General features: G+C 42.6%; 4 protein-coding genes and 1 pseudogene across 4 annotated transcripts in view; 2 read left to right on the top strand and 3 right to left on the bottom strand.

The window, feature by feature from the left end:
* Positions 1 to 25,124, top strand: part of LOC129771785 (uncharacterized) — a 68,251-nt gene that overhangs the window by 42,143 nt on the left and 984 nt on the right. The gene's annotated exons all lie outside the window — the stretch shown is intronic.
* On the top strand, positions 6,590 to 10,259 carry LOC129771787 (uncharacterized). The gene is made up of 4 exons (XM_055775820.1): positions 6,590 to 6,912; positions 6,972 to 7,627; positions 7,695 to 8,208; positions 8,283 to 10,259. The coding sequence occupies exons 1-3, from the start codon at positions 6,898 to 6,900 to the stop codon at positions 7,777 to 7,779; spliced, it is 756 nt and encodes a 251-aa protein (XP_055631795.1). The 5' UTR covers positions 6,590 to 6,897; the 3' UTR covers positions 7,780 to 8,208; positions 8,283 to 10,259.
* LOC129766453 (uncharacterized) lies at positions 15,975 to 16,577 on the bottom strand. The gene has a single exon (XM_055766984.1). It carries the CDS (start codon positions 16,575 to 16,577, stop codon positions 15,975 to 15,977), a length of 603 nt encoding a protein of 200 aa, XP_055622959.1.
* LOC129766452 (uncharacterized protein K02A2.6-like) lies at positions 16,743 to 19,090 on the bottom strand (annotated as a pseudogene).
* Positions 23,428 to 25,074, bottom strand: LOC129771788 (josephin-like protein). The gene is made up of 5 exons (XM_055775821.1): positions 24,907 to 25,074; positions 24,775 to 24,853; positions 24,625 to 24,717; positions 23,956 to 24,136; positions 23,428 to 23,685 (listed from the first exon to the last, which is right to left on the bottom strand). The coding sequence occupies exons 1-5, from the start codon at positions 24,983 to 24,985 to the stop codon at positions 23,563 to 23,565; spliced, it is 555 nt and encodes a 184-aa protein (XP_055631796.1). The 5' UTR covers positions 24,986 to 25,074; the 3' UTR covers positions 23,428 to 23,562.

The following is a 25,124-nucleotide window of genomic DNA, read 5'->3' as shown; positions in this document are numbered from 1 at the left end:
CGGATTCTCAAAATGAGTGCGCAGGATTAATTCACGACGCTCTTTTTCGTTCGACGACATTTTTCCAAATTTACGAAAAATTGACAGTGAAGCATGGCCTACGTGATCTATACACTCTTATCTGATTATAAGCGAATGCTGAAGATATAATTCCTAAAACTTAAATTTCTACAGCGTTTTTTCCGTGATGCAATTTGATGTGACACACCCTTTATAAATTGAAGTAATACAAAGGTCTCTACCATTGATTTTTGTCTGGCAAGCCACAACCTCAATTCCTGTCATCGGAGGGAAATGTACTCTATAAAAGGAGTGGCATTTACGGATCGCCAATAATACACCACCATATTGTCATTACGATCAAGACGAATTATGTTGAAATCGAAGAAGTTTAATTCGTTCTCTGGAGAGAGCCACGTCTCACAAAGGGCGAAAGCATCACACTTGAAACTATGAATTAAAAATTTGAATATGTCTAATTTAGGCAACAGGCAATTCCACTGTATAACAGTGATTGAATTCTTGGCCTGTTGGGCTGAATTATCCATCGAAAAATATAAACGTAGCAAGAAAAGCTAATTTTTCTTTCAAGAAGGTCTTTACTGTAGGCATACAATGAGGGTCTTAAGAGGTTTGCATTCAAAATGTCATCTACAAGGACTGAAAATCCCAACATCCCAGTTCGAGAATGTTGTTCAGATTGCGAAAATTGGGTATTACTGCTGGAATTAGTTGGGGAGGTTGTTGTAATTCAGGGGTGACATTTTGCATTTCGAAACGAGTAACTCGTTTCGAGATAATTCAAACTCGAATCGAATCGATTTTAGTATTATGTATCTTTTTCGAGTTATTTTATTCAAAGTACTAGATTTCGAGCAAAATTTGTCTCGAAGAGAAACGTCAAATTTTTGGGTTTGTAAACAAAGCAAATTTCACGGCTATTGCAAATATCAATGCCGAAAACCAAAATAAATTTGATATTATATTAGAATTGTGATTAAAGAGAAAAGATCCTGAAAATTTGACGATAGCGATAGTGAAGAAGAGAGCTTATTCCACAGATGCGAGAGTTGAGGGTTAAAAGTAACTCTCTTTCGCTAAGTGAAAATAAGTGAGTATGTCTTATATACTTTTACGATATTAATGATAATAATTATGTTTTGTTTTAAGGTTTCGGCAGTATATCAGACTTAGTCGAGAAGCATTTCAAAATACTTCGGATACAACCGTGTTCCAAACAACTTTCAGAAGCACTGCTACTCCCGCAGCTTTGAAATTAGCGGCCGTTTCGAATCTTCTGGCTTCTGGCCGTATCAAACTTAATGTAATGAACGAGATTTTTTTTTGTTTGGTATGGCTCAACCAACAGTTTCGTTAGTGTTCAATGAAATGATGCGACTTCTGGAAAGAAGCTTATGCGAAAAATGAATCGAATTGGATACAACATCGTTTATTGGAACAAAGAAATATTTCTTTGACAAATTCTAGATACCCGGTGTATTGATGGTTCTCATATACCGATTCAAAGGCCTACAGAAAATGAACAAATGTACTGCAAATGTGATGCTTATTGTATTTCATTGTGATTCCATAGTGCTGAAATAAATGTACAGTAGAACCCCGATTATCCGCGGAATAGTCTGGCTAGATCACCGCGGTTCACGAAAATCGCGGATAACGCAATTAATGACTAAAAAAGAGATTCAGAAAGATATTTCAGCATGATAACTATGTGTTATCAATACACAAAACATTAAATTATCCATCTGTAAGGTCGTGTATACCATTAGTCGAAAATGTGAAATTTATGACCAACACGAAAGAGCAAAAGCCTACCACTCACTGCTTAATTCCGGGAAAGTCCAGGGAATTACTATGGAATTGTATTCGTGGATAAACCGCACTGCGGATCATCCGCCCGCGGATAATCGGGGTTTCACTGTATTGTATTTATACTCACATACTTGTAGAAATAGACGTCAAAACAAAAGGAAATGCAGTTGAAATTTTCTTTGATGTGAGGTTTAGCATTAAAATCAACGTTTCACTAGCATTTTCTCATACGACGATCAATCATTTCTTGTCGAGACATTTGTTCGCGTTTCGAGTTGAAAAATGCTCGAACACAATGTTACGTAATGTCAAACTTTGCTCGAAACTCTACTACTGCCTTGTTCATTTCTCTCGTTTCGAGCTTGCTTCGAGATTCAAAATGGCAAAAGTGGTCGAAACGAACAAAAACCACTCGTTTCGAAATGCGAAATACCACCCCAGAACTTTGGATATTAGGGGGTACTGAGGGCCTTTGGATAAAAGAGAAAGAGCGTAGACCAGGAGGTACTGGCCTCTGTTCAATTGCCACGGATTTCTTCAAAATTGGCGTTCTAGTTTGGGGGTTACTGATGTATTTAAGGACTCAGATGGGATGGACTGTCTTAGAAGCGCAAAATAGCAAAATAATTTCCTTGTGTCTTAGGTAGAGACTTTTTCAAAATATCAGCGTAGGACTGCTTAGAGCGTTCTTTCAAAAAACGCTTGATATGTTCTGCACGCTGTTTATATGCTGGGCATACGGATAGGTCATGTGGAGGTTCATCGCAATTAATACACTTAATTCTCAGTATCGAGCATTCATCATCGGCATGTTCCTGTCCGCACCTACCACAACGTAATTTATTACAGCAAAAGGACATTGTGTGTCCAAATTGCTTACATTTAAGACAGTTCATGGGACGCGGGGTGGAAAGGCACACTGGTAAACGAATTTTATCAATGGCTACAATATCGGGTAGAGATGAGCCGACAAAAGTGACCCGAAACGAGTCTGATGTAAAGACTTTCTTAGAGTCTTTGATATCTACGGAATGCAATTTATTGCATTCCAAAATCTTCACCGACTTGATGAACGAGTCTTTGAAGCGACCTTCTGCTTGCATTATACATTCCTCCGTGAGACCCGGTTCAGTGATCACTCCGTCGATCTCAACTTCTTGACAGGGAATGTAGACACGATATTGATTATTAAAGCCTCCATACCTAACAATATCATTTGCTTGGGCAAGGCTCACAACAACTACTCGCAGTTTGTCTCGATTACCCTAAGTAATCTCGACAACTGCAGAAACATCCATTAAGGTTATTAACGATATATGGACCTGTCTTGCCTGCGAGATGAGCCTTAGATCGGGGAACTTTTGAAATAGCAGGGATTGGTGAGGCATTTACATCGGAAGCTAAAGATGAACCATTCTCTTGAAGAATAGCAGGGGAAGGGGATTCAGCATGAAGGGCGGGGGAATGGGGGACTCATCATTTCAATGGACGAGTCTAGAGGAATATCCTCGTCCCCGTCGGGACGAACGAAAATTATAACGTTAGAAAATAGGGACGTTGGAAAATTATAACTATTTAAACCTACTTGACCTTATTGTGTCCTTTATCGAGTCCCAGATATTTGAAGTTGATGTTTCGAGTTTCCATAAAAGTGCAATTCCTACTGCACTTGACCGACCTCTAGATGAAATGTTGCCTGTCGGGAATTCCCCCAAAGAAGTGCTCGCACGACACAGTAGGTAGTTGCTTCCGACACCGTTCGGTATCCAAGAAATATCTGCAAAGCAAAATTAAAAAATATAAGTGAAGTGTTCTAGGTAACAATCTATAAAAAACAGATAATTCCCAACAACGGTAGCGCACGAGAGAGATACGTCCGTATCCTACGATTGCAGAACTGGTTCTCTTCTTACCAACAATATAATAAGTTGAAATGTAAATACATAGTAGATATAATGGCGGGTTTACATTAGGGAGATCTATAGCTATAGATAGATTTATTCACGTGAAAATAGGTGTAAACGGGTGAGAATAAATATGATACACTTATTCGAGGTATATATAACTTGAATAAATTCAGCATATGTAAACACTTGTGAATTTCTCACTGGTGAGAAATCACTAAAGTTGGATGCAGTTCTACTACAGGTGAATAAATTCACCGAAAATATTTATTATAGAAGTTCACCCTAGTGTAAACGGTTGATGCGATTTCTATAAATCTCATCATATTTCTTCACATGAATATATCCCTAGTCTAAACCTACCCTAAGATAGGTTTAAGAATTGAGTGTGATCAACAACTTTGTTACAATCTTCTTATATCCCACCCTTTTCCTGATAAAAATATGTCACCCTTCTAAACTCGAGTCAACCGCGAGTAATCGGTTGCCTACCTTATTAACAATATATGTATACACTCTGTCCAACTTCTATAAGACCACCACCATATTCGATAGAAATCCATTCCAAATCCATGCTGAACCATGTTGTGCAGAAATCCAGTTACTCAAAAAAAAATTTTGGTTGCAGAAGGAGCACTTGCGTGTCATACCCGTGGTTTGTACATCGATACAATTGCATTTGATGTTTAATGACTCTGAGATCACCACAAAATCTCATGTGCTCGTAAAAAGACATAAGCCATCATAGCCATCATCATGTTAAATAAATAAGTTTCGCGTGTTTTTATTTATTTATATGTCGAAGAATTACCATGGTTTGGTCATAATCGTAACTGTGACAGGTGTGACAGGCTGATTTTCAATTCCCACCAGATGGTATCCCTAAACGAACAGGTCAGATCCCATCGGTCATCAATACAGTTCATGCACAGAGTGAAGGGAGCCTAGATCAGCGGATAACCAAGGGGCAGAGTGAGCTACACAATGAGGAGAATGAACCAGAGGCATCTTGACGAACGAACAGCGCGCAGACAGGAGACCAAAACGGCATCGAGAAGGACTACACCGGTGCAGTACCACCACCGACGATAGGTGAAGTAAAGGAGGTCATTAATCAGCTAAAGAACCACAAAGCAACTGGTAAGGGTGCCTCCGTAGCAGGGCTCTGCAAGGGAGGTCCGGGAAAACTTGTAGAGTGTGTGCACCGGTTGATTGTCAGGATATGGGACACAGAACAGCTACCGGAGAAATGGAAGTACGGGGTAATCTGCCCCATCTATGAAAATGGTGACAAGCTGGATTTAGGGAACTATCGTGCCATCATAATCCTGAATGCTGTCTACAAAATTCTGTCTCAGATCCTCTTTCGCCGTTTATCACCAACTTCAAGGCTACAAATGATACAATCGACCGACGACAGCTATGGAGTATCATGGGCAAACATGGCTTTCCCCGAAAGCTGACAGAACTGATTCAGGCAACGATGAACGGTGTGCGAATCTCAGGTGAGCTGTCGGAATCATTTGAGACTAACAGAGGACTTCGACAAGGCGATCTCTGCTCTTCAATGTGGTGCTGGAAGGTGTTATGCGGAAAGCGGGCTTCAACATGCGTGGCACGATTTTTAACAATTCTAGTCAGTTTATCTGCTTCGCCGATGACGTGGACATAATCGGAAGAACGCATGCGACGGTAGCCGACTTGTATAACCTACTGAAACACGAAGCAGGGCTGATTGTTCTTGGGATCAATGCGTCGAAGACTAAATACATGCTAGCAGGAAGGACTGATCGCAACAGAATTCTTCTTGGTAATAGTGTTGTGATCGACAGCGACGAGCTTGAGGTGGCAGAGGAATTTGTCTACCTTGGCTCATTGAAAACGACTGCCAACAACAACAGCCGTGAAATTCATAGCGCATAGTCAATGGAAATCGTGCCAACTATGGGCTCCGCAAATCCTTGAGGTCCAACAAACTCCGACTCGATACGAAGTGTACCATGTACAAATCTCTATTTCGACCGGTTGTTTTCTAAGGGCAGGCAGCATGGACGCTGCTTGAAGAGGACTCACTAGTATTTGAGGTTTTTGAACGCCGAGTGCTCAGACAAGACTGTACAAGACTGTCGGACAGCAGCCCTACAAAGATGGTGTTGGCATCGAATCAGGTAGGAACAAGGAGAGGAGCCCTGTGAGCGGGGTGGTTGGACCAAGTGGAGCAGGACTCGGCATTATCAATACGCTTCGTATGCAGTTCGGTCGTCCAGAAACCATCGTCCACTCGTGAGTTTGAGAAATGTCTGCGTCAAAGGCGGAGCAATTAGCAACTCTGATAGATTTTTGTCCAAAATAGGTTAGCAACGATTAGAGCGTGTGGATTGAACGAGCATCAATGGAACGTGAAATTCCTTCAAGAACTCGTTGAAAGACTGCCACCAACCGTAAAGATCGACTGGGTAAAGTATCGTCAAATGATGAATGTAGCTACTAAAATCATGTAGCTCAATTTTGCGTAGTTCACTTCTCGACCGAGAATAACGTTTCCCAGTTTCCCAGAAGACGATTTCGTAGATGCTAGAGCTCGTTGTTCCACCATGGCTGTCACTTCCCGCCAATCGGCGTCATTTCTTCACAGGGACGATATCACTGACTATTTTTTGAAAAATCTTACAAAATCTTATTTGAGGGGGACGGGGGGTTTACCTTTTCTTACGTAAGAAATCAATGGTAAAAAAATTGAAGAGAATTTTTTTTTCTCGTTGATATTTGTTAATTTTCAATTGACTCACCTTAACGTGTCGCATGAACAAAGCATACCTTTTTTCCTACACTAACTTTGATGAACGTCTAAACTTGTTTTGGTTGTGTTGTGTTTGTTTGGCTCTTTCGGTTTTGTTCGGTTTCCTCGTCAATATTATGTTCCGTAATGTGATTTGAAGTGAAAAAGAATGTCAAAGCAAGGAGATTTACTCGTAAAGTGGCAACGTGCGTACCGAGATGCCCATCCGGAAGAATCTGGTCCTGAAGCTCAGCGTAGAGCAAACGCGGTTTGGATGAATGCAAATCTGAATCTAAGACGTTTGAAGACTTGCAAATTGTTGTTAATCGGAAAATCAACGAGTGTGAAGCACTCAAGCTCCGAAAACGCAGTGGATACTGCATGTTTTTTAGCAAGGTAAAAAATTAAATGATATTTTCAGAAAAAAAAATGCATTGCCAACATTTCTTTGACAGGCCGCTACGCAAACTCAAACAAAACACAAAGATCCAGAACCACAAGCTTCTACATCGACCGATGTGACTAATTTGTCTCATGATACAGGTGCCGGCACGTCCTCAACAAAACGATCCGAGCCCGAAAAGAAGCATCATAGCACTCCCTCACAAGACCGCATTTCTGCAGAACTTTCAACACTGCGAGCCCAAAAAGATGCACTTGTAACTACCAGAGATGCTGGATTGAGTGATGATGATCAGAAGATGAAGGAATTCAAAGCGGATATAAAGGTGAGGGAACATCTTCTCAAGCAGACCAAAAAGAACGCTGAATACCAAAAGAAATTCAGAACGAAAAGGACGGATGCAATTAAAAAGCTAACAGCTTTGAATCCTGAAAATGCCCACATCCTGGCAGTAAAGAACGAACCTGAAAGACCACGTTTCGAGCAAGAGGATAAACTGCTTGAGACAATAGTGGATTTGGTTTTGCTGAAAAGTGCCGCGGACGAAAGACGGAGAATGGAAATGATAAGAACTTACAGATCGTTGGATGATCTACACGCGGTGGTCATTGAGCAAGGTTTTGAGATTTCAAGAACTGGCCTCTATTTACGATTGCTCCCAAGAAACTGTACAACTACGAAGGCAAGAGGCACGTGGTTACTGCCCCGGTAATTTTTAACCTTATAGTGAATTAGCAGAGGTTAATTTACTTTTCAACATAATTTATTCTTACAGGTCAAGCTGTGCAAAGCACAGACAGATGAACACAAAAAAAAAATGTCGACGGAGTTTTTTGCACAGCATCAATCAGGAATGTTGAGGCTTTGGCATCGTTCTTGGGTCCTGAACAGGTCGTGTTCATTAGCCAAGATGATAAGGCTAAGGTACCAATAGGACTGACGGCTGCAAATAAACAAAGTCCTATGATGATGCATTTAGAGTATCGCGTAACTCTTCCAGAACATGATTGGGTGGTTGCACCCAAGCACAAGCTTACGCCTTCGGTTTATAGTGCAATGGTAATCAAGGAACGAGGGCTTGGATCACCGGATGCGGTATCCTATTCAGGGCCAACATATATAGGCATTCGAAGCCTTAAACACTCACCATCAAACGCAAATACACACGCAAATGACCTCGGGATATTATTGAATTTGAGTAGCTTCGAGCCTGTAGTCAAAACTGCTGATGGACAAATAAAACCAATATTGATTTTTTCTGTAAACGGTGGACCTGACGAAAACGCTAGGTATTACCTAGAGGATTCACTTAAAGTGACATTTCATGGAATAAGATCAAATTTAATATATGAATACTTTGTAGGTACCCCAAAGTTATTGCATTTACTATAGAGCATTTCCTTGATTATGATCTGGACGCCGTTTTCGTCATGACTAATGTACCAGGCCGTAGCGCTTTTAACAGGGTTGAACGTCGAATGGCTCCATTAAGCGCACAGCTGGCTGGTGTGATACTACCGTCTGAAACATATGGAACGCATCTGGATGGACAAGGAAAGACAATTGATCCAGATCTTGAACCCAAAAATTTCACAGCGGCAGGAGAGGTACTTGCAAAGATTTGGAGCGATTTAGTAATCGATGGACATGGAGTTGTAGCAAAATTTAAGCCACCCGGAAATGAGCAAAAACTTCCACAGCTTCCTGATTCCTTGTGGTACATGTAGAGTACAGAATAGAGTAAAGAAATAATAATAACAATAACAATAAAGAAACATGAGAAGCAAGCCATGAGAACTATAGACCAATCATATGTAAGAAACAGATGAGCCAGGCTATAAAAGCGCGAGCGCCTCCGCGCAGCAGGCATTCTTACAACGGACGTGATACGAGCAACATCAGGAAGAAATACCAGCATCAGTGGCAGCAGTGAACAACGGAGCTAACCCGAGCAGCCGATGATCGAGCTAGGTGTCGCATCGGTCTGCTTCAATAGCAGCAGCAGCAGCAGGAGCAGCAGGAGCAGCAGTAGCAGCGGACATCGAAGTTTATCCGGACAACCAACAATCGAGCTTTGCCTCGCATCGGTCTACTTCGGTAGCAGCAGCAGTAACATCACGAGCTGAACATTGGACATGGCACTCTCTCTCCGCTGATAGCTTGAGAACGCGCTTCCATTGAGCCGGGAGAGTGTCGCAGTGTGGAAGAGAATCAACACCGCATTACGTGATTGGCACCCACGTATTAGCTAGCTGCAGAAAGGGTTTTAAAGAGTTTTCCCCGCTGTAGCTAGCAAAGAAACTTCTGGACTGAGGCTTCATATTTGAAGCCTATCCATTGATCACAATGGATAATATTGGCGGTCGCGACAGTACAGTATTCATGCACGTGAGTCACAATATGTCTTACAAGTTGTGAAGTGTAGGAACCCCTCCTGCTGCAAGGAAAAGCGCAGTAACCTATTCAGTATCTTTCCGGACAGGTTCCTGCCTCCCCCTTGCCCGATCAGACAAACAACAGCCGGACTACTTGTTCCAGAGCCATCTGATGTCAAAAACAATGATCAGTTTTTACCATTGTTCCAACGTCTTTCGTTGCAAATTTTCATCCCAATCCCGCAAGGCGTACGTAAAATGCCTTACGTCATGCACTGTCCATCGGTTGCCAAAGATCTTCATGGCCGCATATGCTCAGAATGTGGTCTATACTTTACTTCGAAAAAAGCCGTGGATGATCATTCCAGATCTATACATTCTATACGACGCAGTGCCAATACCAAGATTAAACCATCTCGCGTTTCAGCCAGAAGAGGCAAAGAACTTCTATGTGTTCTACTTGACAAGAAAACGGGTTCAAAGGACGTAGAATTGATCGACGCTGATAACGTGGATGCTTTAGGAGTTTCTGAGTATATCCCAACATATGATAACAACATGAATGCTGAAACATTCCTCGTCGATTATTTGCAAGAGACGGACACACATTGTCCGTCCTCCGCTACAATATCGAAGCTGGAAAGTTTTTTCCCCCTCCGCCAAAGTGATTTTTGGTTGTTGTTTTTTTCTTTCGCCCATTGGTGACAAGTTAAGTGCCAACGCATCCGGAACAGCGAGGAAGCAGCACCTCTCCAGCGACGCTGGACCGGTGTTCTGTGAATTGGTTCCATTGAGCGTCACATTTGTATCTTCACCAAACATCAAACAGAGAAGTACAATAGAATAGTTTTTGCCGTCTCGCTATTGTGCTTATAACGTAGCGTGCAGCGTTGTATAGCTCCCTGAATAGGGTTGTTCAAGTTGTTCGAACTCATCAGACTAAATTTTTTTATTGAGTTTTTATTTATTAAATATTTTTTTTACGAAATTATTGTTTTTTTTTCAAGAAGATTTTTGATTTGAGCTAGTTTTTAGTTTAAGTTAGTTTTTAGTCTAAGTTAGTTTGAAGTTGAGTTTTTGCGACTCACACGCACACGAGTTGTGTGTGTGCGTGCGAGTTTTTTTTTCGTTTTCATAGGCGGTTGCGCACCGTCTGCGCAACCGTTATGACATCTGCTGATGCCAATGTTGCGCGGACGCGTTATTATCAACAGTCCTCGAAGGCACCATGGGTTGTTTTCTTTCGGCCCAAGGAAAAAGCTTTGAGAACTCTTGATATTTCAAGAGATTTGCTGCGTAATTATAAGGGCGTCTCGATACATAAAGAGAGACCGGACAAACTGCGTGTTCAAGCACCGACTTTTGATGTGGCCAACAATATTGTTGACCACGAAGTTTTTAACAGGGAGTATCACATCTACATCCCTTCTCGAGAAGTGGAGATAGAAGGCGTAGTAACCGACGCGAGTCTGAGTGTCGATGAACTAAAACAAGCGTCGGGTTCCTTCAAAAACTCGATGATTGGAGATCTTGTAAAGATCCTGGATGTTAGAAATCTGCATTCAGCATCTTTGGAAGAAAATAAAAAAGTTTATAAGCCCTCGCACTCTTTTCGAGTTACTTTCGCAGGTTCTGTTCTCCCAAACTATGTGAAAGTAGAAAATGGTTTTTTCCCAGTGCGCCTGTTTGTACCGCGGGTTTATAATTGTACTAAATGTAAAAAGTTGGGACACTCGGTTAGCCACTGCGGCAACAAATTTCGTTGCGGCAAATGTGGCGATAAACATAGTGAGGATTCTTGCACTCAAACAGTGGAAAAATGTATTCACTGTGGCGAGAATCCTCATCCTCTACAAGAGTGCCCAAGGTACAAACAGCACTCCGATAAAGTGAAGCGTTCTATCGCTGGACGCTCCAAGCGGACTTATGCTGAAATGCTAAAGACCGCATCAGCCGCTCAAAATGAAAACCAATTTTCGGTTTTGTCATCTCAAGAATCGGATTCTGATTCTGATGAGGGTCATACTTCGGCTGCACCAGAATTTTCAATAAAGGATGAATCATCAAAAAGAAAGCTCTCTTCACCAATGGTGCACCGTAAGAAAGCTAAAATGACCCTCGGAAGATTGTCTAATTCCAAGGGTAATAGTAGCAAAAAACGAATCCGAAGGCTCCTTCTCAGCCAGTTCCTGGTTGCAGCAAGGATTTTACGTCATTACCCAGAGAAGAGAGAAATAAAAACGCTGCTCCTCGATCTTCTCGTAGAAAATTCGCGTCTAATCGAGGATTGATAGCTTTTTCGGACATTGTGGACTTCATATTAAACACGTTCAAAATTCAAGACCCCCTCAGAAGCCTTATTTCTGCCTTGCTTCCATCTTTAAAGTCTTATCTTAAGCAATTGACTGCTTCATGGCCCCTCCTTGCATCAATCATATCTTTCGATGGATAATTCATCTAACGTAGTAGAAGATATGATCAATGTGCTACAATGGAACTGCCGTAGTCTAGTGCCTAAACTAGACTCGTTCAAATTTTTACTTCAAAATTATGATTGTGATTGTGAAGAGCGAATTTTCCGAAACATGGCTTTCTTCTGACACAGAACTCAACTTCCACGATTTTAATATTATTCGCCTGGATAGAGATGATTCCTATGGAGGAGTACTTTTAGGGATCAAAAAGTGCTACTCTTTCTATAAAATTCCTCTCCCAGCTCTATCGGACGTCGAAATCGTCGCTTGTCAAATAACTGCAAAGAATAAAGAACTCTGCATAGCTTCAGTATACGTTCCCCCGAATACTTCCATTAGCCGTAGTCAACTTTGGAATCTAATTTCGATTCTCTCAACCCCAGTTCTAATTTTGGGTGACATGAACTCCCATGGTACTGGGTGGGGCGATCTTTATGATGACGCTAGGGCGGCTATTTTTTACGATTTATGTGACGATTTCAACTTGACTATCTTGAACACTGGTGAAGTGACACGAATTGCAAAACCTCCGGCTCGGGAAAGCCGACTCGATCTATCTTTGTGCTCAAACTCGCTATCATTAGATTGTCAGTGGAAGGTCATCAATGATCCCCATGGTAGCGATCACTTGCCAATCAATATATCAATCAAGTGTAGCCCGCAATCCACTGAACCATCTCGAGTTCCATTTGATCTAACAAGGAACATCGACTGGCAAAAATTTGCAACGGCGGTAACAATCGGTGTCGAATCAATAGATATACTTCCACCATTGGAAGAATATCGATTCTTCGTCGATTTATTGTATAAAAGCTCACTGGAAGCACAAAAAAGAAAAGTTCCAAGTGCTTCATTTAAAAGAAAACCAGCCACTCCTGGCTGGGACGATGAATGCACAAAATTGTATTTTAAAAAATCTGATGCTTTCAAAGCTTTTCGCAGACATGGAACATCCACACACTTCGAGGAATATTCAAAGCTTGAAATACAGCTGAAACAATTAGTTAAAGCAAAAAAAAACGCGGTTACTGGCGCAATTTCATCTAAGGTCTTTCTCGTGAAACCTCAATACGCACCTTGTGGAGGGTAGCTCGCAACATGCGTAACCGCTCATCTACCAACGAGAGTGAAGAATACTCCAACCGATGGATATTCGATTTCGCTAAAAAGGTCTAACCAGACTCAGTTCCAGCCCAACATATTCTTCGAGAAACGTCTCCGAGCGGTGGACCTCTGGACAGACCATTCTCAATGCTGGAATTTTCTATGGCTCTTCTTTCATCGAACAACTCTTCACCCGGAAGCGATATGATTAAATTCGTTCTTCTAAAAAATCTTCCCGATATCGCGAAAAGACGCTTACTAGACTTATTCAATACTCTACTAGAAAACAATATTGTGCCACCCGAATGGAGACAGGTCAAAGTGATAGCAATTCAAAAGCCTGGCAAACCAGCGTCTGACCATAACTCATACCGTCCGATTGCTATGCTCTCGTGCATTAGAAAATTGCTGGAGAAAATGATCCTTCGAAGACTCGATCAATGGATCGAGACAAATAATTTGCTATCAAGTACACAATTTGGGTTTCGCAAGAGCAAAGGAACAAACGATTGTCTAGCGTTGCTTTCTACAGATATTCAACTGGCCTTTGCGCACAAGGAGCAACTGGCTTCAGTATTCTTGGATATTAAGGGAGCTTTTGATTCAGTTTCCATAGAAATTCTGTCAGACAATCTGAACAGATGTGGACTTCCTGGAATTTTGAATAACTTCTTGTACAATTTGTTGTCAGAAAAGCAAATGAACTTCACCCTTGGACAGCTGACAACTTCCAGAAATAGTTATATGGGTCTACCCCAAGGCTCATGTTTCAGCCCCCTTCTTTATAATTTTTATGTGAAAGATATTGACAGTTGTTTGGCAGAACAATGCACGCTAAGACAACTTGCAGATGATGGTGTGGTTTCCGTCAGAGGTCCCCATGCCGAAAACTTGCAAAGACCATTGCAAAATTCCCTAGATAACTTGTCTTCTTGGGCAAGGAACTTAGGGATAGAATTCTCGCCGCAGAAAACAGAACTGGTAGTGTTTACTCGAAAGCGGTCCCCAGCCCAATTGCAACTTAAGCTTTTGGGGAGAAACATTACCCAATCATTGACCTTCAAGTACCTTGGTGTCTGGTTTGATTCAAAATGCACTTGGAATACCCACATTACGTATTTGAAGCAAAAATGTCAAAAAAGAGTCAACTTTCTCCGCTCGATTTGCGGCACGTGGTGGGGAGCTCATCCGGGAGATCTCATAACGCTTTATAAAACAACTATTCTATCTATTCTGGAGTATGGCTCTTTCTGCTTTCTCTCAGCAGCTAAAAGTCACCTTCTAAAATTGGAACGAATTCAATATCATTGTCTGCGTATAGCTCTCGGCTGTATGCACTCAACGCATAACATGAGTCTCGAGGTTCTGGCAGGAGTAACTCCTCTACAGAACCGATTCTGGGAACTTTCTCTCAGAATACTGGTGAAATGCGGTATCACGAACACACTTGTGATTGAAAACTTTGATAAAATGCTTCATCTAAATATACAATCTCGGTTTATGAGAATTTATCATCACTATATTTCATCAGATATTTGTCTTCCATCGTTTACTCCAGACCGTGCTCACTTCACCATCAGCAGTTCCTCAATTGAATACGATCTGTCGATGAAACAAGCAATACTTGGGATTTCAGATCAGCTTCGACCAACTTTCATTCCCCGTATTTTTAACCGAAAGTACCAAAAAGTCAATTGCATGAAAAGATACTTCACTGATGGGTCTCGCCTCAATGGATCCACTGGCTTCGGTGTTTTCAATGAAAATTCAAGCGCCTTCCGTAAACTGCAGGAACCTTGTTCCGTTTATGTTGCTGAGCTGGCAGCAATCGACTTCGCATTGGGGATGATCTCCAACAAGCCTGCAGACCATTACTTCATTTTCTCGGATAGTCTCAGTTCGCTTGAGGCTCTCCAGTCGATGAAAACTAGTAGGCACCCATCTTATTTCCTCACAAAAGTGAGACAGCAGATGAGTGCATTGATCGAAAGATCTTATAAGTTAACCTTTGTTTGGGTCCCCTCTCATTGCTCAATTCCTGGCAATGAGAAGGCGGACACTCTCGCAAAGGTGGGTGCCCAGGAAGGCGAATTGTTTGATAGACAGATTTCATACGATGAATTTTTCCAATTAATGCGTCAGAGTTCCCTCTTGAGTTGGCAAACCGATTGGGACACTGGAAGTCTTGGGCGGTGGTTATATTCAATTATTCCAAAGGTTTCTTCGAGAGCGTGGTTCAAAGGTTTGGACTTAAGTCGTGACTTCATTCGTGTAATGAGTAGACTTATGTCCAACCACTACTCGCTAGATGTGCATCTCCACAGAATAAATCTTGTTCAAAGCAACGTCTGTCGGTGTGGAAACGGTTACGATGACATCGATCACGCAGTTTGGCAATGTACGGATAATTACGCAGCCAGAGAGTACCTTTTGAATGCCCTTGAGGTCCAAGGAAGACAACCCTATGTTCCTGTTAGAGACGTGTTGGGAACTCGCGACATCTGCTATATGCAGTTGATCTATATGTTTGTGAAACGGTCTAGTATAAGTATTTAATGCTTTTGTGTTTTTCTTTTTCGTTATTAGTTTGTTTGTCTTGTCCCCCCATCTCACCGTCGCCCACCCTCGACAGCTAGTCGAACACCAGATGCTATCCCTGGTCATTATGCACAATGCTACAGTGCGTGCGGCAACTCTCGGTTGAGACAACGATACCTCATATCCACATCCCCAACCTGACCCGTCCCACAAAAATGTTGCCCTTTTAACCTCGAGTAAACCGCGAGTATTCGGTCGAATCCTACTAAACATAGAAATTAGTTGAAACTTTGTATAAACAAACCTTGAATTAGCGGCTCCGCAAAGTGTTGTAACGCTCGCGTTGCGAGGTGGTGAAATGAAAGAATATACTAACGTTACAATAACTTAAACTTTATTCGTGAGACAATTAAAATAGACTGACTTAAAGAACACGTTTTCGAGGAGACAACCTCATTCTCGGTGACACATCGATGACGTCAATCCGATGACAGTCGCCTGCCAACGGTGAGCCCTGTGATGCTTTTTGAGTTACGGTTGCCAGTGTTCCCAACATCTCCCTCCTTAATACCTGTGGTATGTCTGGAACCATTGAGGCGGCCTTCGATTGCGAGAAGAGCGCCTAGGTACCTTGATTGCAGGAGACGAGTCGTTTGCGGATTGGAAGTCCGCTGAATTTGAAGACGAAGATGATGATGACTTTATTCTACAGAATGCTGGGAATGGCAAGGGCATATCCGCTGGTGACGTTGTTGATGACGGATTGACATGCTGTTCCAGCAGTGGTGATGTAGCTGCCAACCCAGCAGGTGATGCAGGACAAGACAACTTCCACTCATTCAACAGGATGTTGATTGGTAGCTGCTTCTTCAATTGAGTCATCTGCTCAGCATCCGGTTCTGATGCTGCTCGTGCCCTCAGTTGATTGATGTGGGATCGAATTATCTTTTTGTTAAACCGGACATTGTACATCACCTTGCCTATCTTCTCGACTATGATGCCCGATACCCAAGTCCACTTATTGTTCGCGTAGACCTTAGCGTATACAGGATCCTTTGCTGTGAAAGTTCTCGGTTGGCTTGAAGTAGCTTCGGTGCAAATTGCTGGCATCTGTTCACGCGGCGCTCGTAGCAGATCCATGGATGTCCGCAACGGTCGATTGTACATGGCTTCGGCGGGTGATCTCCCATCTGACACGTTTGCGTTTGGTGTAGTCCGGTACGTGAGAAGGAAAACATCCAGAGCCTGCTTTATGTTGCCTTCTCCCTCCTGAATTTTACGGACTGCACGTTTAAAAGTGTCGACGAATCTTTCGGCCTGGCCGTTAGATTGTTAGAAGGGCGCCGTAGTGACATGCTGTATTCCGTTTTCACGGCAATATTGGCTAAACTCGCTTTTAAATTGGGTGCCGTTGTCTGTAACCAGAAGTTCCGGCATTCCCTTGTTGGCGAAGAGCGGACGCAGTAACTTGGTAGTTGCTTTCGTCGTAATTTGCCGGGTTGCAAAGATTTCCGGCCATTTGCTGTAAGCGTCGACGACAATGAGGTAGAATTCCCCATCAAGCGGACCCGCATAGTCAGCGTGAACACGCTGCCACGGAGCGGTGGGTAATGGCCACGGTACAGTATTCGCCTTCGGAGGAGACCGTGCTGCTGCTGCGCAGTGTGGACAAGATCTGACGAAACTGGCCTCATCCAATCCCGGCCAATACACATAGCTGCGCGCGACTGCTTTCATTCGATGCATCCCTGGATGGCCCTTGTGGAGTTGAGCCAAGCACCTTTTTCGGTAAATGGAGGGGATCACCAACCTTTCCCCGAACATGATGCAATCCTGGACGATCGATAATCCCTCTTGACGATCATGGAATCTCCGCAGCTCAATGTCTTGCGTTTCAGACTTGGATGTTGGCCACCCGTTTCGGATGAAACGGTGAATCTTCCGCAGTACTGGATCGGTTTTGGTTGCTCGTTGTACCGTACTGAAACTGAGAGGTAAACAACTGACGCTACTTATCGCTACTGACCTCAAATCATCTTCTAAGTTGGTGCACGCTAAGACGAAATCCTCGTCCGGCTTGGCATGATGGTTGATGAGCCTGGACAACACGTCAGCATTTCCAAATTTGTCGGTCGGGACGTATTCCATGGAAAAGTCGTAATTAAGCAATGTTAAGGCCCAACATTGGAGCCGGTTGGCCGTGTAAACCGGTATCCCCTTTTTGGACCCGAAAATACGTAGAAGCGGTGCATGGTCTGTTCGAAGCTGGAACCTCCTTCCAAATATGAACTTGTGGAATTTGGTTACCGCAAACACTATCGCAAGACCTTCACGATCCGGCTGGGAGTATCGCTGTTCGGCAGCGTTGAGTGCCCGAGAAGCATGCTGGATAACCTTGACCTTGCCGTCAGGAAATTTATGGCTTATCGTTGCTCCTACTCCGACTGATGATGCGTCGGCTGATACTATAATTTCCTGTTCCGGGTTGTAATGGGTGAGCAGGAGTTCGGAGGACAATATTTCCTTGAATTTGTCGAACGTCTGCTGGCATTCCGGAGTCCAGATGAATGATGTGCTGCTCTTGAGAAGTTCATCCAACGGATAACGGATAGTTCTCATGCTTGGGACGAACTTCCCGTAATAGTTTATTGCCCCCAGGAAGGAACGCACTCCGGTCAAGTCCTGTGGTGGCGCCATATTCATGATGGCTGCAATTTTTGCTGGATCCGGGCGGATGCCATGACGATCTAACAGAAATCCCAAGTACCGAATCTGTGGCTTCGCAAATGAGCACTTCTCAGGACGTATGGTGAAACCGTACTTTTGAATCCGCTGTAAAACGGCGTGCAGATTTCGTTGGTGCTCTTCAGCGTTCTTGCCTCCGACGATAACATCGTCCAAGTAGCCAGAGGTATCCGAAAGTCCGCCCAGCATGGTATCAATTATCTGCTGAAATGCCCCTGGTGCTGCCTTCACTCCGGGTGGTAATCTGTTGTATTCATACAACCCCCGGTGCGTGTTTATTGTGAGCATACGGCGTGAACTCTCATCGACTTCCATCTGCAGGAAAGCATCAGACAAATCGATTGTGCTGAACACGATGCAACCGGTCAGTTTGGAGAAAATGTCCTGTGGAAGCGGGAGCGGATATTGATGAGATTGGAGCCGCTCGTTGAGCCCAGGGAGTAGTCCCCACAAATGCGTATGCTGCCGTTCGCCTTCCTAACAACCACTATTGGAGCCGCCCACTCGGAGTAATTTACAGGTGAAATAATATTCAACCGTTCCAGACGATCGAGCTCTTCGTCAACTGTTGGTAGCATAGCATAGGAAACTGGTCGACGAGGGCGGAAAACTGGTCGACAGGATTCCTTTAAAACTAGCTTGACTTTGGCCTTATTGCACAGCCCCAATGTATTGCTGAATAACTTCGGGTACGCCTTTTGCAATGAATTTACATCTACAGGTACACCACTGATATGGTTGCAGAAATTGTCCATCGGTAGTGACCAAAGATCGAATTTGTCGATGAAGTCAATGCCCAGTAGGTTGAGCGAACACTTGGAGACGAAAATCCTGCCCTGCTGCGCTGATCCGTTGAATGATACCTCACATGCAAACTAACAACTCGATCTGCAGTACGAGTTTGCATGTGAGGTATCATGATCATGTTTACCCGACGCTGACTTTGCGATCTGTGTTGCCGGCACCGTTGTTGGCTGACCCAGCTGCTTCCAGACCTGCTCGGACACAATTGTGATATCCGATGCCGTATCCAATTGTAGGCGCACTGGAACACCATTGATTTCTACCTGCACGAACCGTCGCTTGCTCTGGACGTTGCCCACGGAAAGTGCGATGGTTTTGGTAGAAACCTTCCTGTTGCGCTGCTTCACTGGTTTGGACGAACGTTTCGTTGTTGAACAGTAGCCCTCTTTGTGGCCAAACTGCCTACATTCGTTGCATCTGTGGTTGCGGAAACTGCAATGCTTCGAGTAGTGCATCGCACCACAGTTCCAGCACGGAGTCGCAGGAACCTTCTTCACCTCTTCCGGCACTGGAGAACCTTTCCATCGTTCTGTTGACCGCTTCTGGAACTTCCTCTGATGATGATGTGAACCTCCTTTGATTGCTTGTACCTGTCCGGATGGACCTTCAATCATCGCTGTATCGTTCTTTAGATTGATCAGCCGCTGACATTCATCAATCATCGCCTCTAGGGTGACATCATCGTTGCTCTCAATTTTCACTAACAGCCTGGTACGTACATCGGCGTCACACTCACCCTTGAGACCACAAATGAACATTAGGCACTTAAATTGTTGCTCGGACATCTTCTTCAGCTCGAATTCTACGCACATTTTGTTTACCCGACACGCGAAAGTGACGTAATCTTCAGTCGGGGTTTTAGCGATGGTGAGTGTGCTGTAGCGTTTCTTCACCATTGATTCTGTGGTCCCAAATAGTAACCTGTAAGCTTCTGAACCGTTACGTCGAACGTGAAATCCTTCGGCGTACTTGGTAATATGTAGCTCACGTATCTGTAGTGCTCGTTGGTTCCCAGGCGGCGCAGAAGTAACCTCACTTTAGCATCGTCATCCAGTCTGTGTGCATCCTCGGCGAAGAGGTCCTCGTATCGAGCGTACCAGGCAGCGAAAGTACAGTGGTTCTCAGGATCAAACTGGAACTCTTTGATGTTCCCAGCTAGCGAATCCAAGATGGCTTCTGGATTAGGGGGAACGCTGACGTTGATTGATGACATCGCATTCCGGAAAAGCGCTTCCTGCTGTTGCAGGAACTCCTGCTGTTGATGTGTGCCTTCACGCTGCTGCTGGATAAGCTGGTTTGTTACTGCCTGTTGCTGCTGAAGGTGTTGCAAAATTTGTACGATGACACTATCCGCCGTCATTCCCTGGGTAAAAATCGGCTGCTGATGGTACTGCTGTTGATGACCGGGTGGACTGTTTCCCGGATTCAGACCTGGTGGCACCGCTTGGGAAGGAAGCTGCTGTTGACGAAACTGTGGGTGTCCATTCGGAGGCTGATTCTGTTGACCCTCCATTTTGCTGAAGGTACGCTTCCTTTTGTTCGGCGGCGGCGTCGTAGTTGAAATTCGATCGCGCTTCCTCTACGCGGATCTTCCGTCAAAATTCGTAAAACTCACGAAAAAAAACTCGCGTTCTCGTCGCCACTGTTGTAACGCTCGCGTTGCGAGGTGGTGAAATGAAAGAATATACTAACGTTACAATAACTTAAACTTTATTCGTGAGACAATTAAAATAGACTGACTTAAAGAACACGTTTTCGAGGAGACAACCTCATTCTCGGTGACACATCGATGACGTCAATCCGATGACAGTCGCCTGCCAACGGTGAGCCCTGTGATGCTTTTTGAGTTACGGTTGCCAGTGTTCCCAACACAAAGCTTATGCGATTGAGCCTTACAAATAAATGAACTGGATAAAAAAAAATGAATGCTGAAATTCGTTCTGTCCGTGAGTGGATCACGAATGAAATTACAACGGACAATTGATTCCGATTTTTTTCGATATGTATACACTGGCTTCGTACACTTATCACTCTGTGCTATATTTTTGTTAACGACTGTGTTGTTCTACAAACTGCTTTTCTTGAATAAAATTTAACTTTGTTTTTCTCGAAAACCTTAGTAAGATTTTTTTGAGGGGGGGGTGTTTTTGAAAATCTTACAAAATCTTATTTGTGGGGAGGGGGTGTTGAAAAACACGAAAAAACCTCTTACGTAATCAATGCACGGCCCCTATGTACAATTGCATTTATATTTATGTCGTCGGTAGGGATTTTCGTTACGTTTGCAACACAGAGTATTCCCGAAGGCGAATAGCATGAGTATAGTTTGTTATATTATGTGTTCCGAATTCCTGTCTTCTCTGCTCGGGTATCTAACAGGAAGTCAGAAGTAAGGTAACCGAGCATTTCTGTAATATTATGTCACTCGCGGCGTAGAATGAAGGGATTGAAAAAATCAACTTATCGTAATAGGAATTGTTGATTTCGATAGTCTTGAGAGTGGAGGCCCTGGTCGGATGATGCACGTTTCACCGGTGGAAATATGCCTCTGGACGCTTGAACCGAAAGTCCACAGCGGAAACTCTCACAGGAATTCTCTTTGAAAGGTTTTGTTCAATCACTACTTATAAAACGACAGAAAAAAAACAAGAATCAAGCATAAAACACTTTTATTTGACTTCTTGACCGGATCCTTCAACCTTCACTCCTCGTTCTTCTGGTGGAAGCAAAACGTTCTCCACACGTTCCCGATTTTTCGAAAATCGTCCCTCGCTCTGCTGCGGCTGCTGCTCAACTTCTTCTTGTTGTTGATTTTACTCCTGCTGGTGATGTTGTTCTGCTTCTCTCTTCTCTCTTGGTTCTTATTAGATTCTACTTGGTTTCTGCTTTCGGTTGGAAAATACTCATGTGATCCTTGCTGCTAGACTGCTATGCTAGCTCGCTGGAGAATCGCAAAGAGCAGAGGGGTGGAACTTCTTATGTAATGTCTCATTCTGCTTCAGGGACTGAACAGGAATATAGATACAGTTACGGACAAAACATTAAGACCACTGCTCAAGCCAAAAAAGTGACAAAATTATAAAAAAAACAATCCAGTTTTTCAATCCATTTATCATAATTGTCATTGTCACAATAGTCATTCTTTAAAAAAGACGTTTTAAGCATGCTTAACAAATAAAATGACACGACAAAAACTAAGACCGGTTTTAAAATTCATGGCCCACATTCATGGCACTTGGTGACCGAGATGGCGTACCAACAAGCTTGGATCCTATCCCACGATTGCTGATTTTTTTTCGACTTCTCCGTGTACATTTCACATCTTCACAACTCCCATCCGCTGACCACTCCATGACGTCAACTTTGTTATCCTATAACCATTTTTCGACGGTCTTGGCGGTGTGTTTCGGATCGTTATCCTGCATGAACTGCCATTTCAGGGGCATCCCACTCGGCGTGTGGCACCATAACATACCTTAGGATTTGGGTGTAGAGACTGATTCATCAGCTTATCCACCCAGTACAGGCGGCCATACCAGGAGAAAACCCCTCATCATAATGTTTTCCCCTCCATGCTTAAATGTCTTTGTTGTATACTGTGGCATGTAAGCGCAGCCTATTGGACGAGTTTTTCCGTCCGAGCCGATGAGGTTTACCTTCGTCTCATCCGACCACAGTATATTTCGCCACTGCTTTTCCTTCTCCGGATCGATCCAACCTTATGTGGTCTTTCGCGAACTTCAACCATGTCTCCAAATGCTTTGGCGTCAGCATCCGGACCTTCCGAGGGCTTTTACCGCCTAGCTCCTGCTCCATCAGCCGTCGCTGAACGGACAAATTCAGTTCGTCCCGAATCTTTTTGAAGGGTTTGAAGGGATCTTTCTTTGAGGCTCGCTTTATGGCAGAGCCAACCTTCGCGGTCGTTTCCTTGGGCGTCCAGTCGAATATTTGCGTTCTTGGAGGGCATTAAACACGAAGGCTTAGAATCGTTCCAAGTACTCTGCGATTTCGCGTATGCTGCTGCCTGCCTTGGACATTTTGCGGATGACCATTCGTTGTGTTTCCGTGTAATTTTGCGCGTGACCCATTTTTCGTTGACTGCAACTAGAATTCGAGAATTAAAACCTTACATACTTCTTGTTTACATGATAAATACTTACCAGGATCCGAAAAACACAAAATGCCACCGAAACAACACTCGAAATAGCCGAAACGAGGAATTGGTCCAAAATTTTGTCGGGTCATTTTAGTTGTTAAGAATGTCTAAAACGCATTTTTAACGAATGACCATTGTTTTAAATACAGATGTTATAAATTATCATAAATGGATTGAAGCACTGGATTGGATTATTTTTTATCAAAGTATTGTCACTTTTTTACTTGAGCAGTGACTTAATATTTTGTCCGACAGTGTATGATCAAGATTTTTGAAGATATTGTTTTAGCAATATACAAGAAGCCTAATATGTTTAACATGAAACAATAAAACGGCATTCATTCTGTTTATTGAGATTCACTTCAAAATTCATGTCACATAATATTCACGATGTTTATTATTGAAACGAACAATAATCCATTTGGTTGTCTTTGTAGCTATGTTCTTTTATGGTCTAAACTGAGGAAGAAGCCACGAATGATTTTTTTCTACTTCTTTTCTGCAAATTACAAACAACTCTTTATCGTTATTTTGAAGCTGATTGCGTAGATACTCCATTGTCTGATCTTCCTGAAAAGAAAATTACAAAAACATGTGTTATTTCAAAGAGACTATCTATCGTATGTGTTAGATGTATCAAACATTAGTGTGAGTCTAAGTCGATACAGAATGAACATTCATAAAAGGAACATTGGATTGGTAGGTCGTTGCATGATACAAGTTTTAAATAGTCATGTTGCTTCTACTGTTTAATCACTACGCGTTTATCAATATGATTACTTATTTTGACTGAAATGGCAAATTATGTGAAGCTATCTAAATATAAAAGAGAATATTTACGTTTCCAATCTGAACAGGAGCATCCAATTTTGAATCTAGATTCCAGAATACTCCATTAATTTTTTTCACGCTGATCCAATGTCTCCGTTGCAGCGGTAATTTAACAAAACCAATCTTATAGCTCGATGGTACATTCAGTATAAATCCTACGATATTCGAAGTTTCAATACAAGACGGATCCCTAAACAGGAAAAAAAACATAAATTTGAACCCGCTATTGTGGACGTTAAAATTTAAAAAATCGAAAATTACAGCATATCACATTAGAGATGATTCGCTCGAGCGTTTAGAACATGCTTCTTCGAAAAATATATTGGGACCTGGAATAAGTAATCCTACTAGAACTTCAAATTTCATCGTATGTCGTTCGCAGGTTTTTTAACGATTTTATTTTTATGTTGTTTAACATATCGAGTTCTGTAATTAAAAAAAAGTATTTAGCTAGAATTCTGAATTCTGAAAAATTCTTTATTCGAATTGGAATGAAAACGCTGCCAGATGGAGGGGAGCAAGCGGTGGCTATCAATGGTCAATACTTTCAATGATTTGTTTTCAAATGAAGCATTAACTTTTCACGGAAACTCATTCAAGGTCGCGATATATACTTTTCAGATTTTAGATAGAATGGTCGCGCGAAACAAGTTGAAGTTATATAGTAACTTGCCATACTTTCGTTTATCAAACCATATTGCTTCGCATTCCTTTATGTGGAGAGCTGCTATGATTACATTTATATCATAGTTCCCAAGGCCGAGTATTGACCTGCAATATAAAACAATGAAGAGAACGTAATGATAATGCATTATTCAGGGTACCTACTTGTGAGGATTAATATAGTGGTTGGGTGACAAACTGCGGCATATTTCGTCCAACTGAACCTTACTGTAAGATGCTTCATCTAAAATAGAGTGAATGGATAAATGACCGGATTACAGTATCACTACCGTCTACCTTGAAACAGATTATTTAATGTATGAAGAGCACATAGCTCTTTTATTTGTTTCTCATGATAAACAGTGGATGCCCCCATCGCACACTATAATATTGCCTCACTTATTGACATTAAATTGGCGATTCTAGTTGAAATTCAAAACAATAATATTTACGTAATTGCATCAAATACTGAGGAACCATGGTGTCTACACTACTGGTGGGTTAGTTAGCTTAAA

The sequence above is a fragment of the Toxorhynchites rutilus genome, chromosome 2 (assembly GCF_029784135.1).
Source record: "Toxorhynchites rutilus septentrionalis strain SRP chromosome 2, ASM2978413v1, whole genome shotgun sequence".
In the NCBI taxonomy this organism is placed as follows: Eukaryota; Metazoa; Arthropoda; class Insecta; order Diptera; family Culicidae; genus Toxorhynchites; species Toxorhynchites rutilus.
The sequence above is the reverse complement of the archived record's forward strand: the minus strand, read 5'-3'. Positions and strand labels throughout refer to the sequence as shown.

Bases quoted from the DNA above. Each gene is read 5' to 3' on its own strand.
- LOC129766453 (XM_055766984.1), bottom strand. From the start codon at position 16,577: ATGTACAATCGACCGTTGCGGACATCCATGGATCTGCTACGAGCGCCG.
- LOC129771788 (XM_055775821.1), bottom strand. From the start codon at position 24,985: ATGGGGGCATCCACTGTTTATCATGAGAAACAAATAAAAGAGCTATGT. The intron at 24,137-24,624 runs GTATGGCAAGTT...TTTCCTGTTTAG, and splicing joins ATATGGTTTGATAAACGAAA to GGATCCGTCTTGTATTGAAA. The intron at 23,686-23,955 runs GTAAATATTCTC...TTTTCTTTTCAG, and splicing joins CTCCTGTTCAGATTGGAAAC to GAAGATCAGACAATGGAGTA.
- LOC129771787 (XM_055775820.1), top strand. The intron at 7,628-7,694 runs GTAATTTTTAAC...TTATTCTTACAG, and splicing joins GGCACGTGGTTACTGCCCCG to GTCAAGCTGTGCAAAGCACA.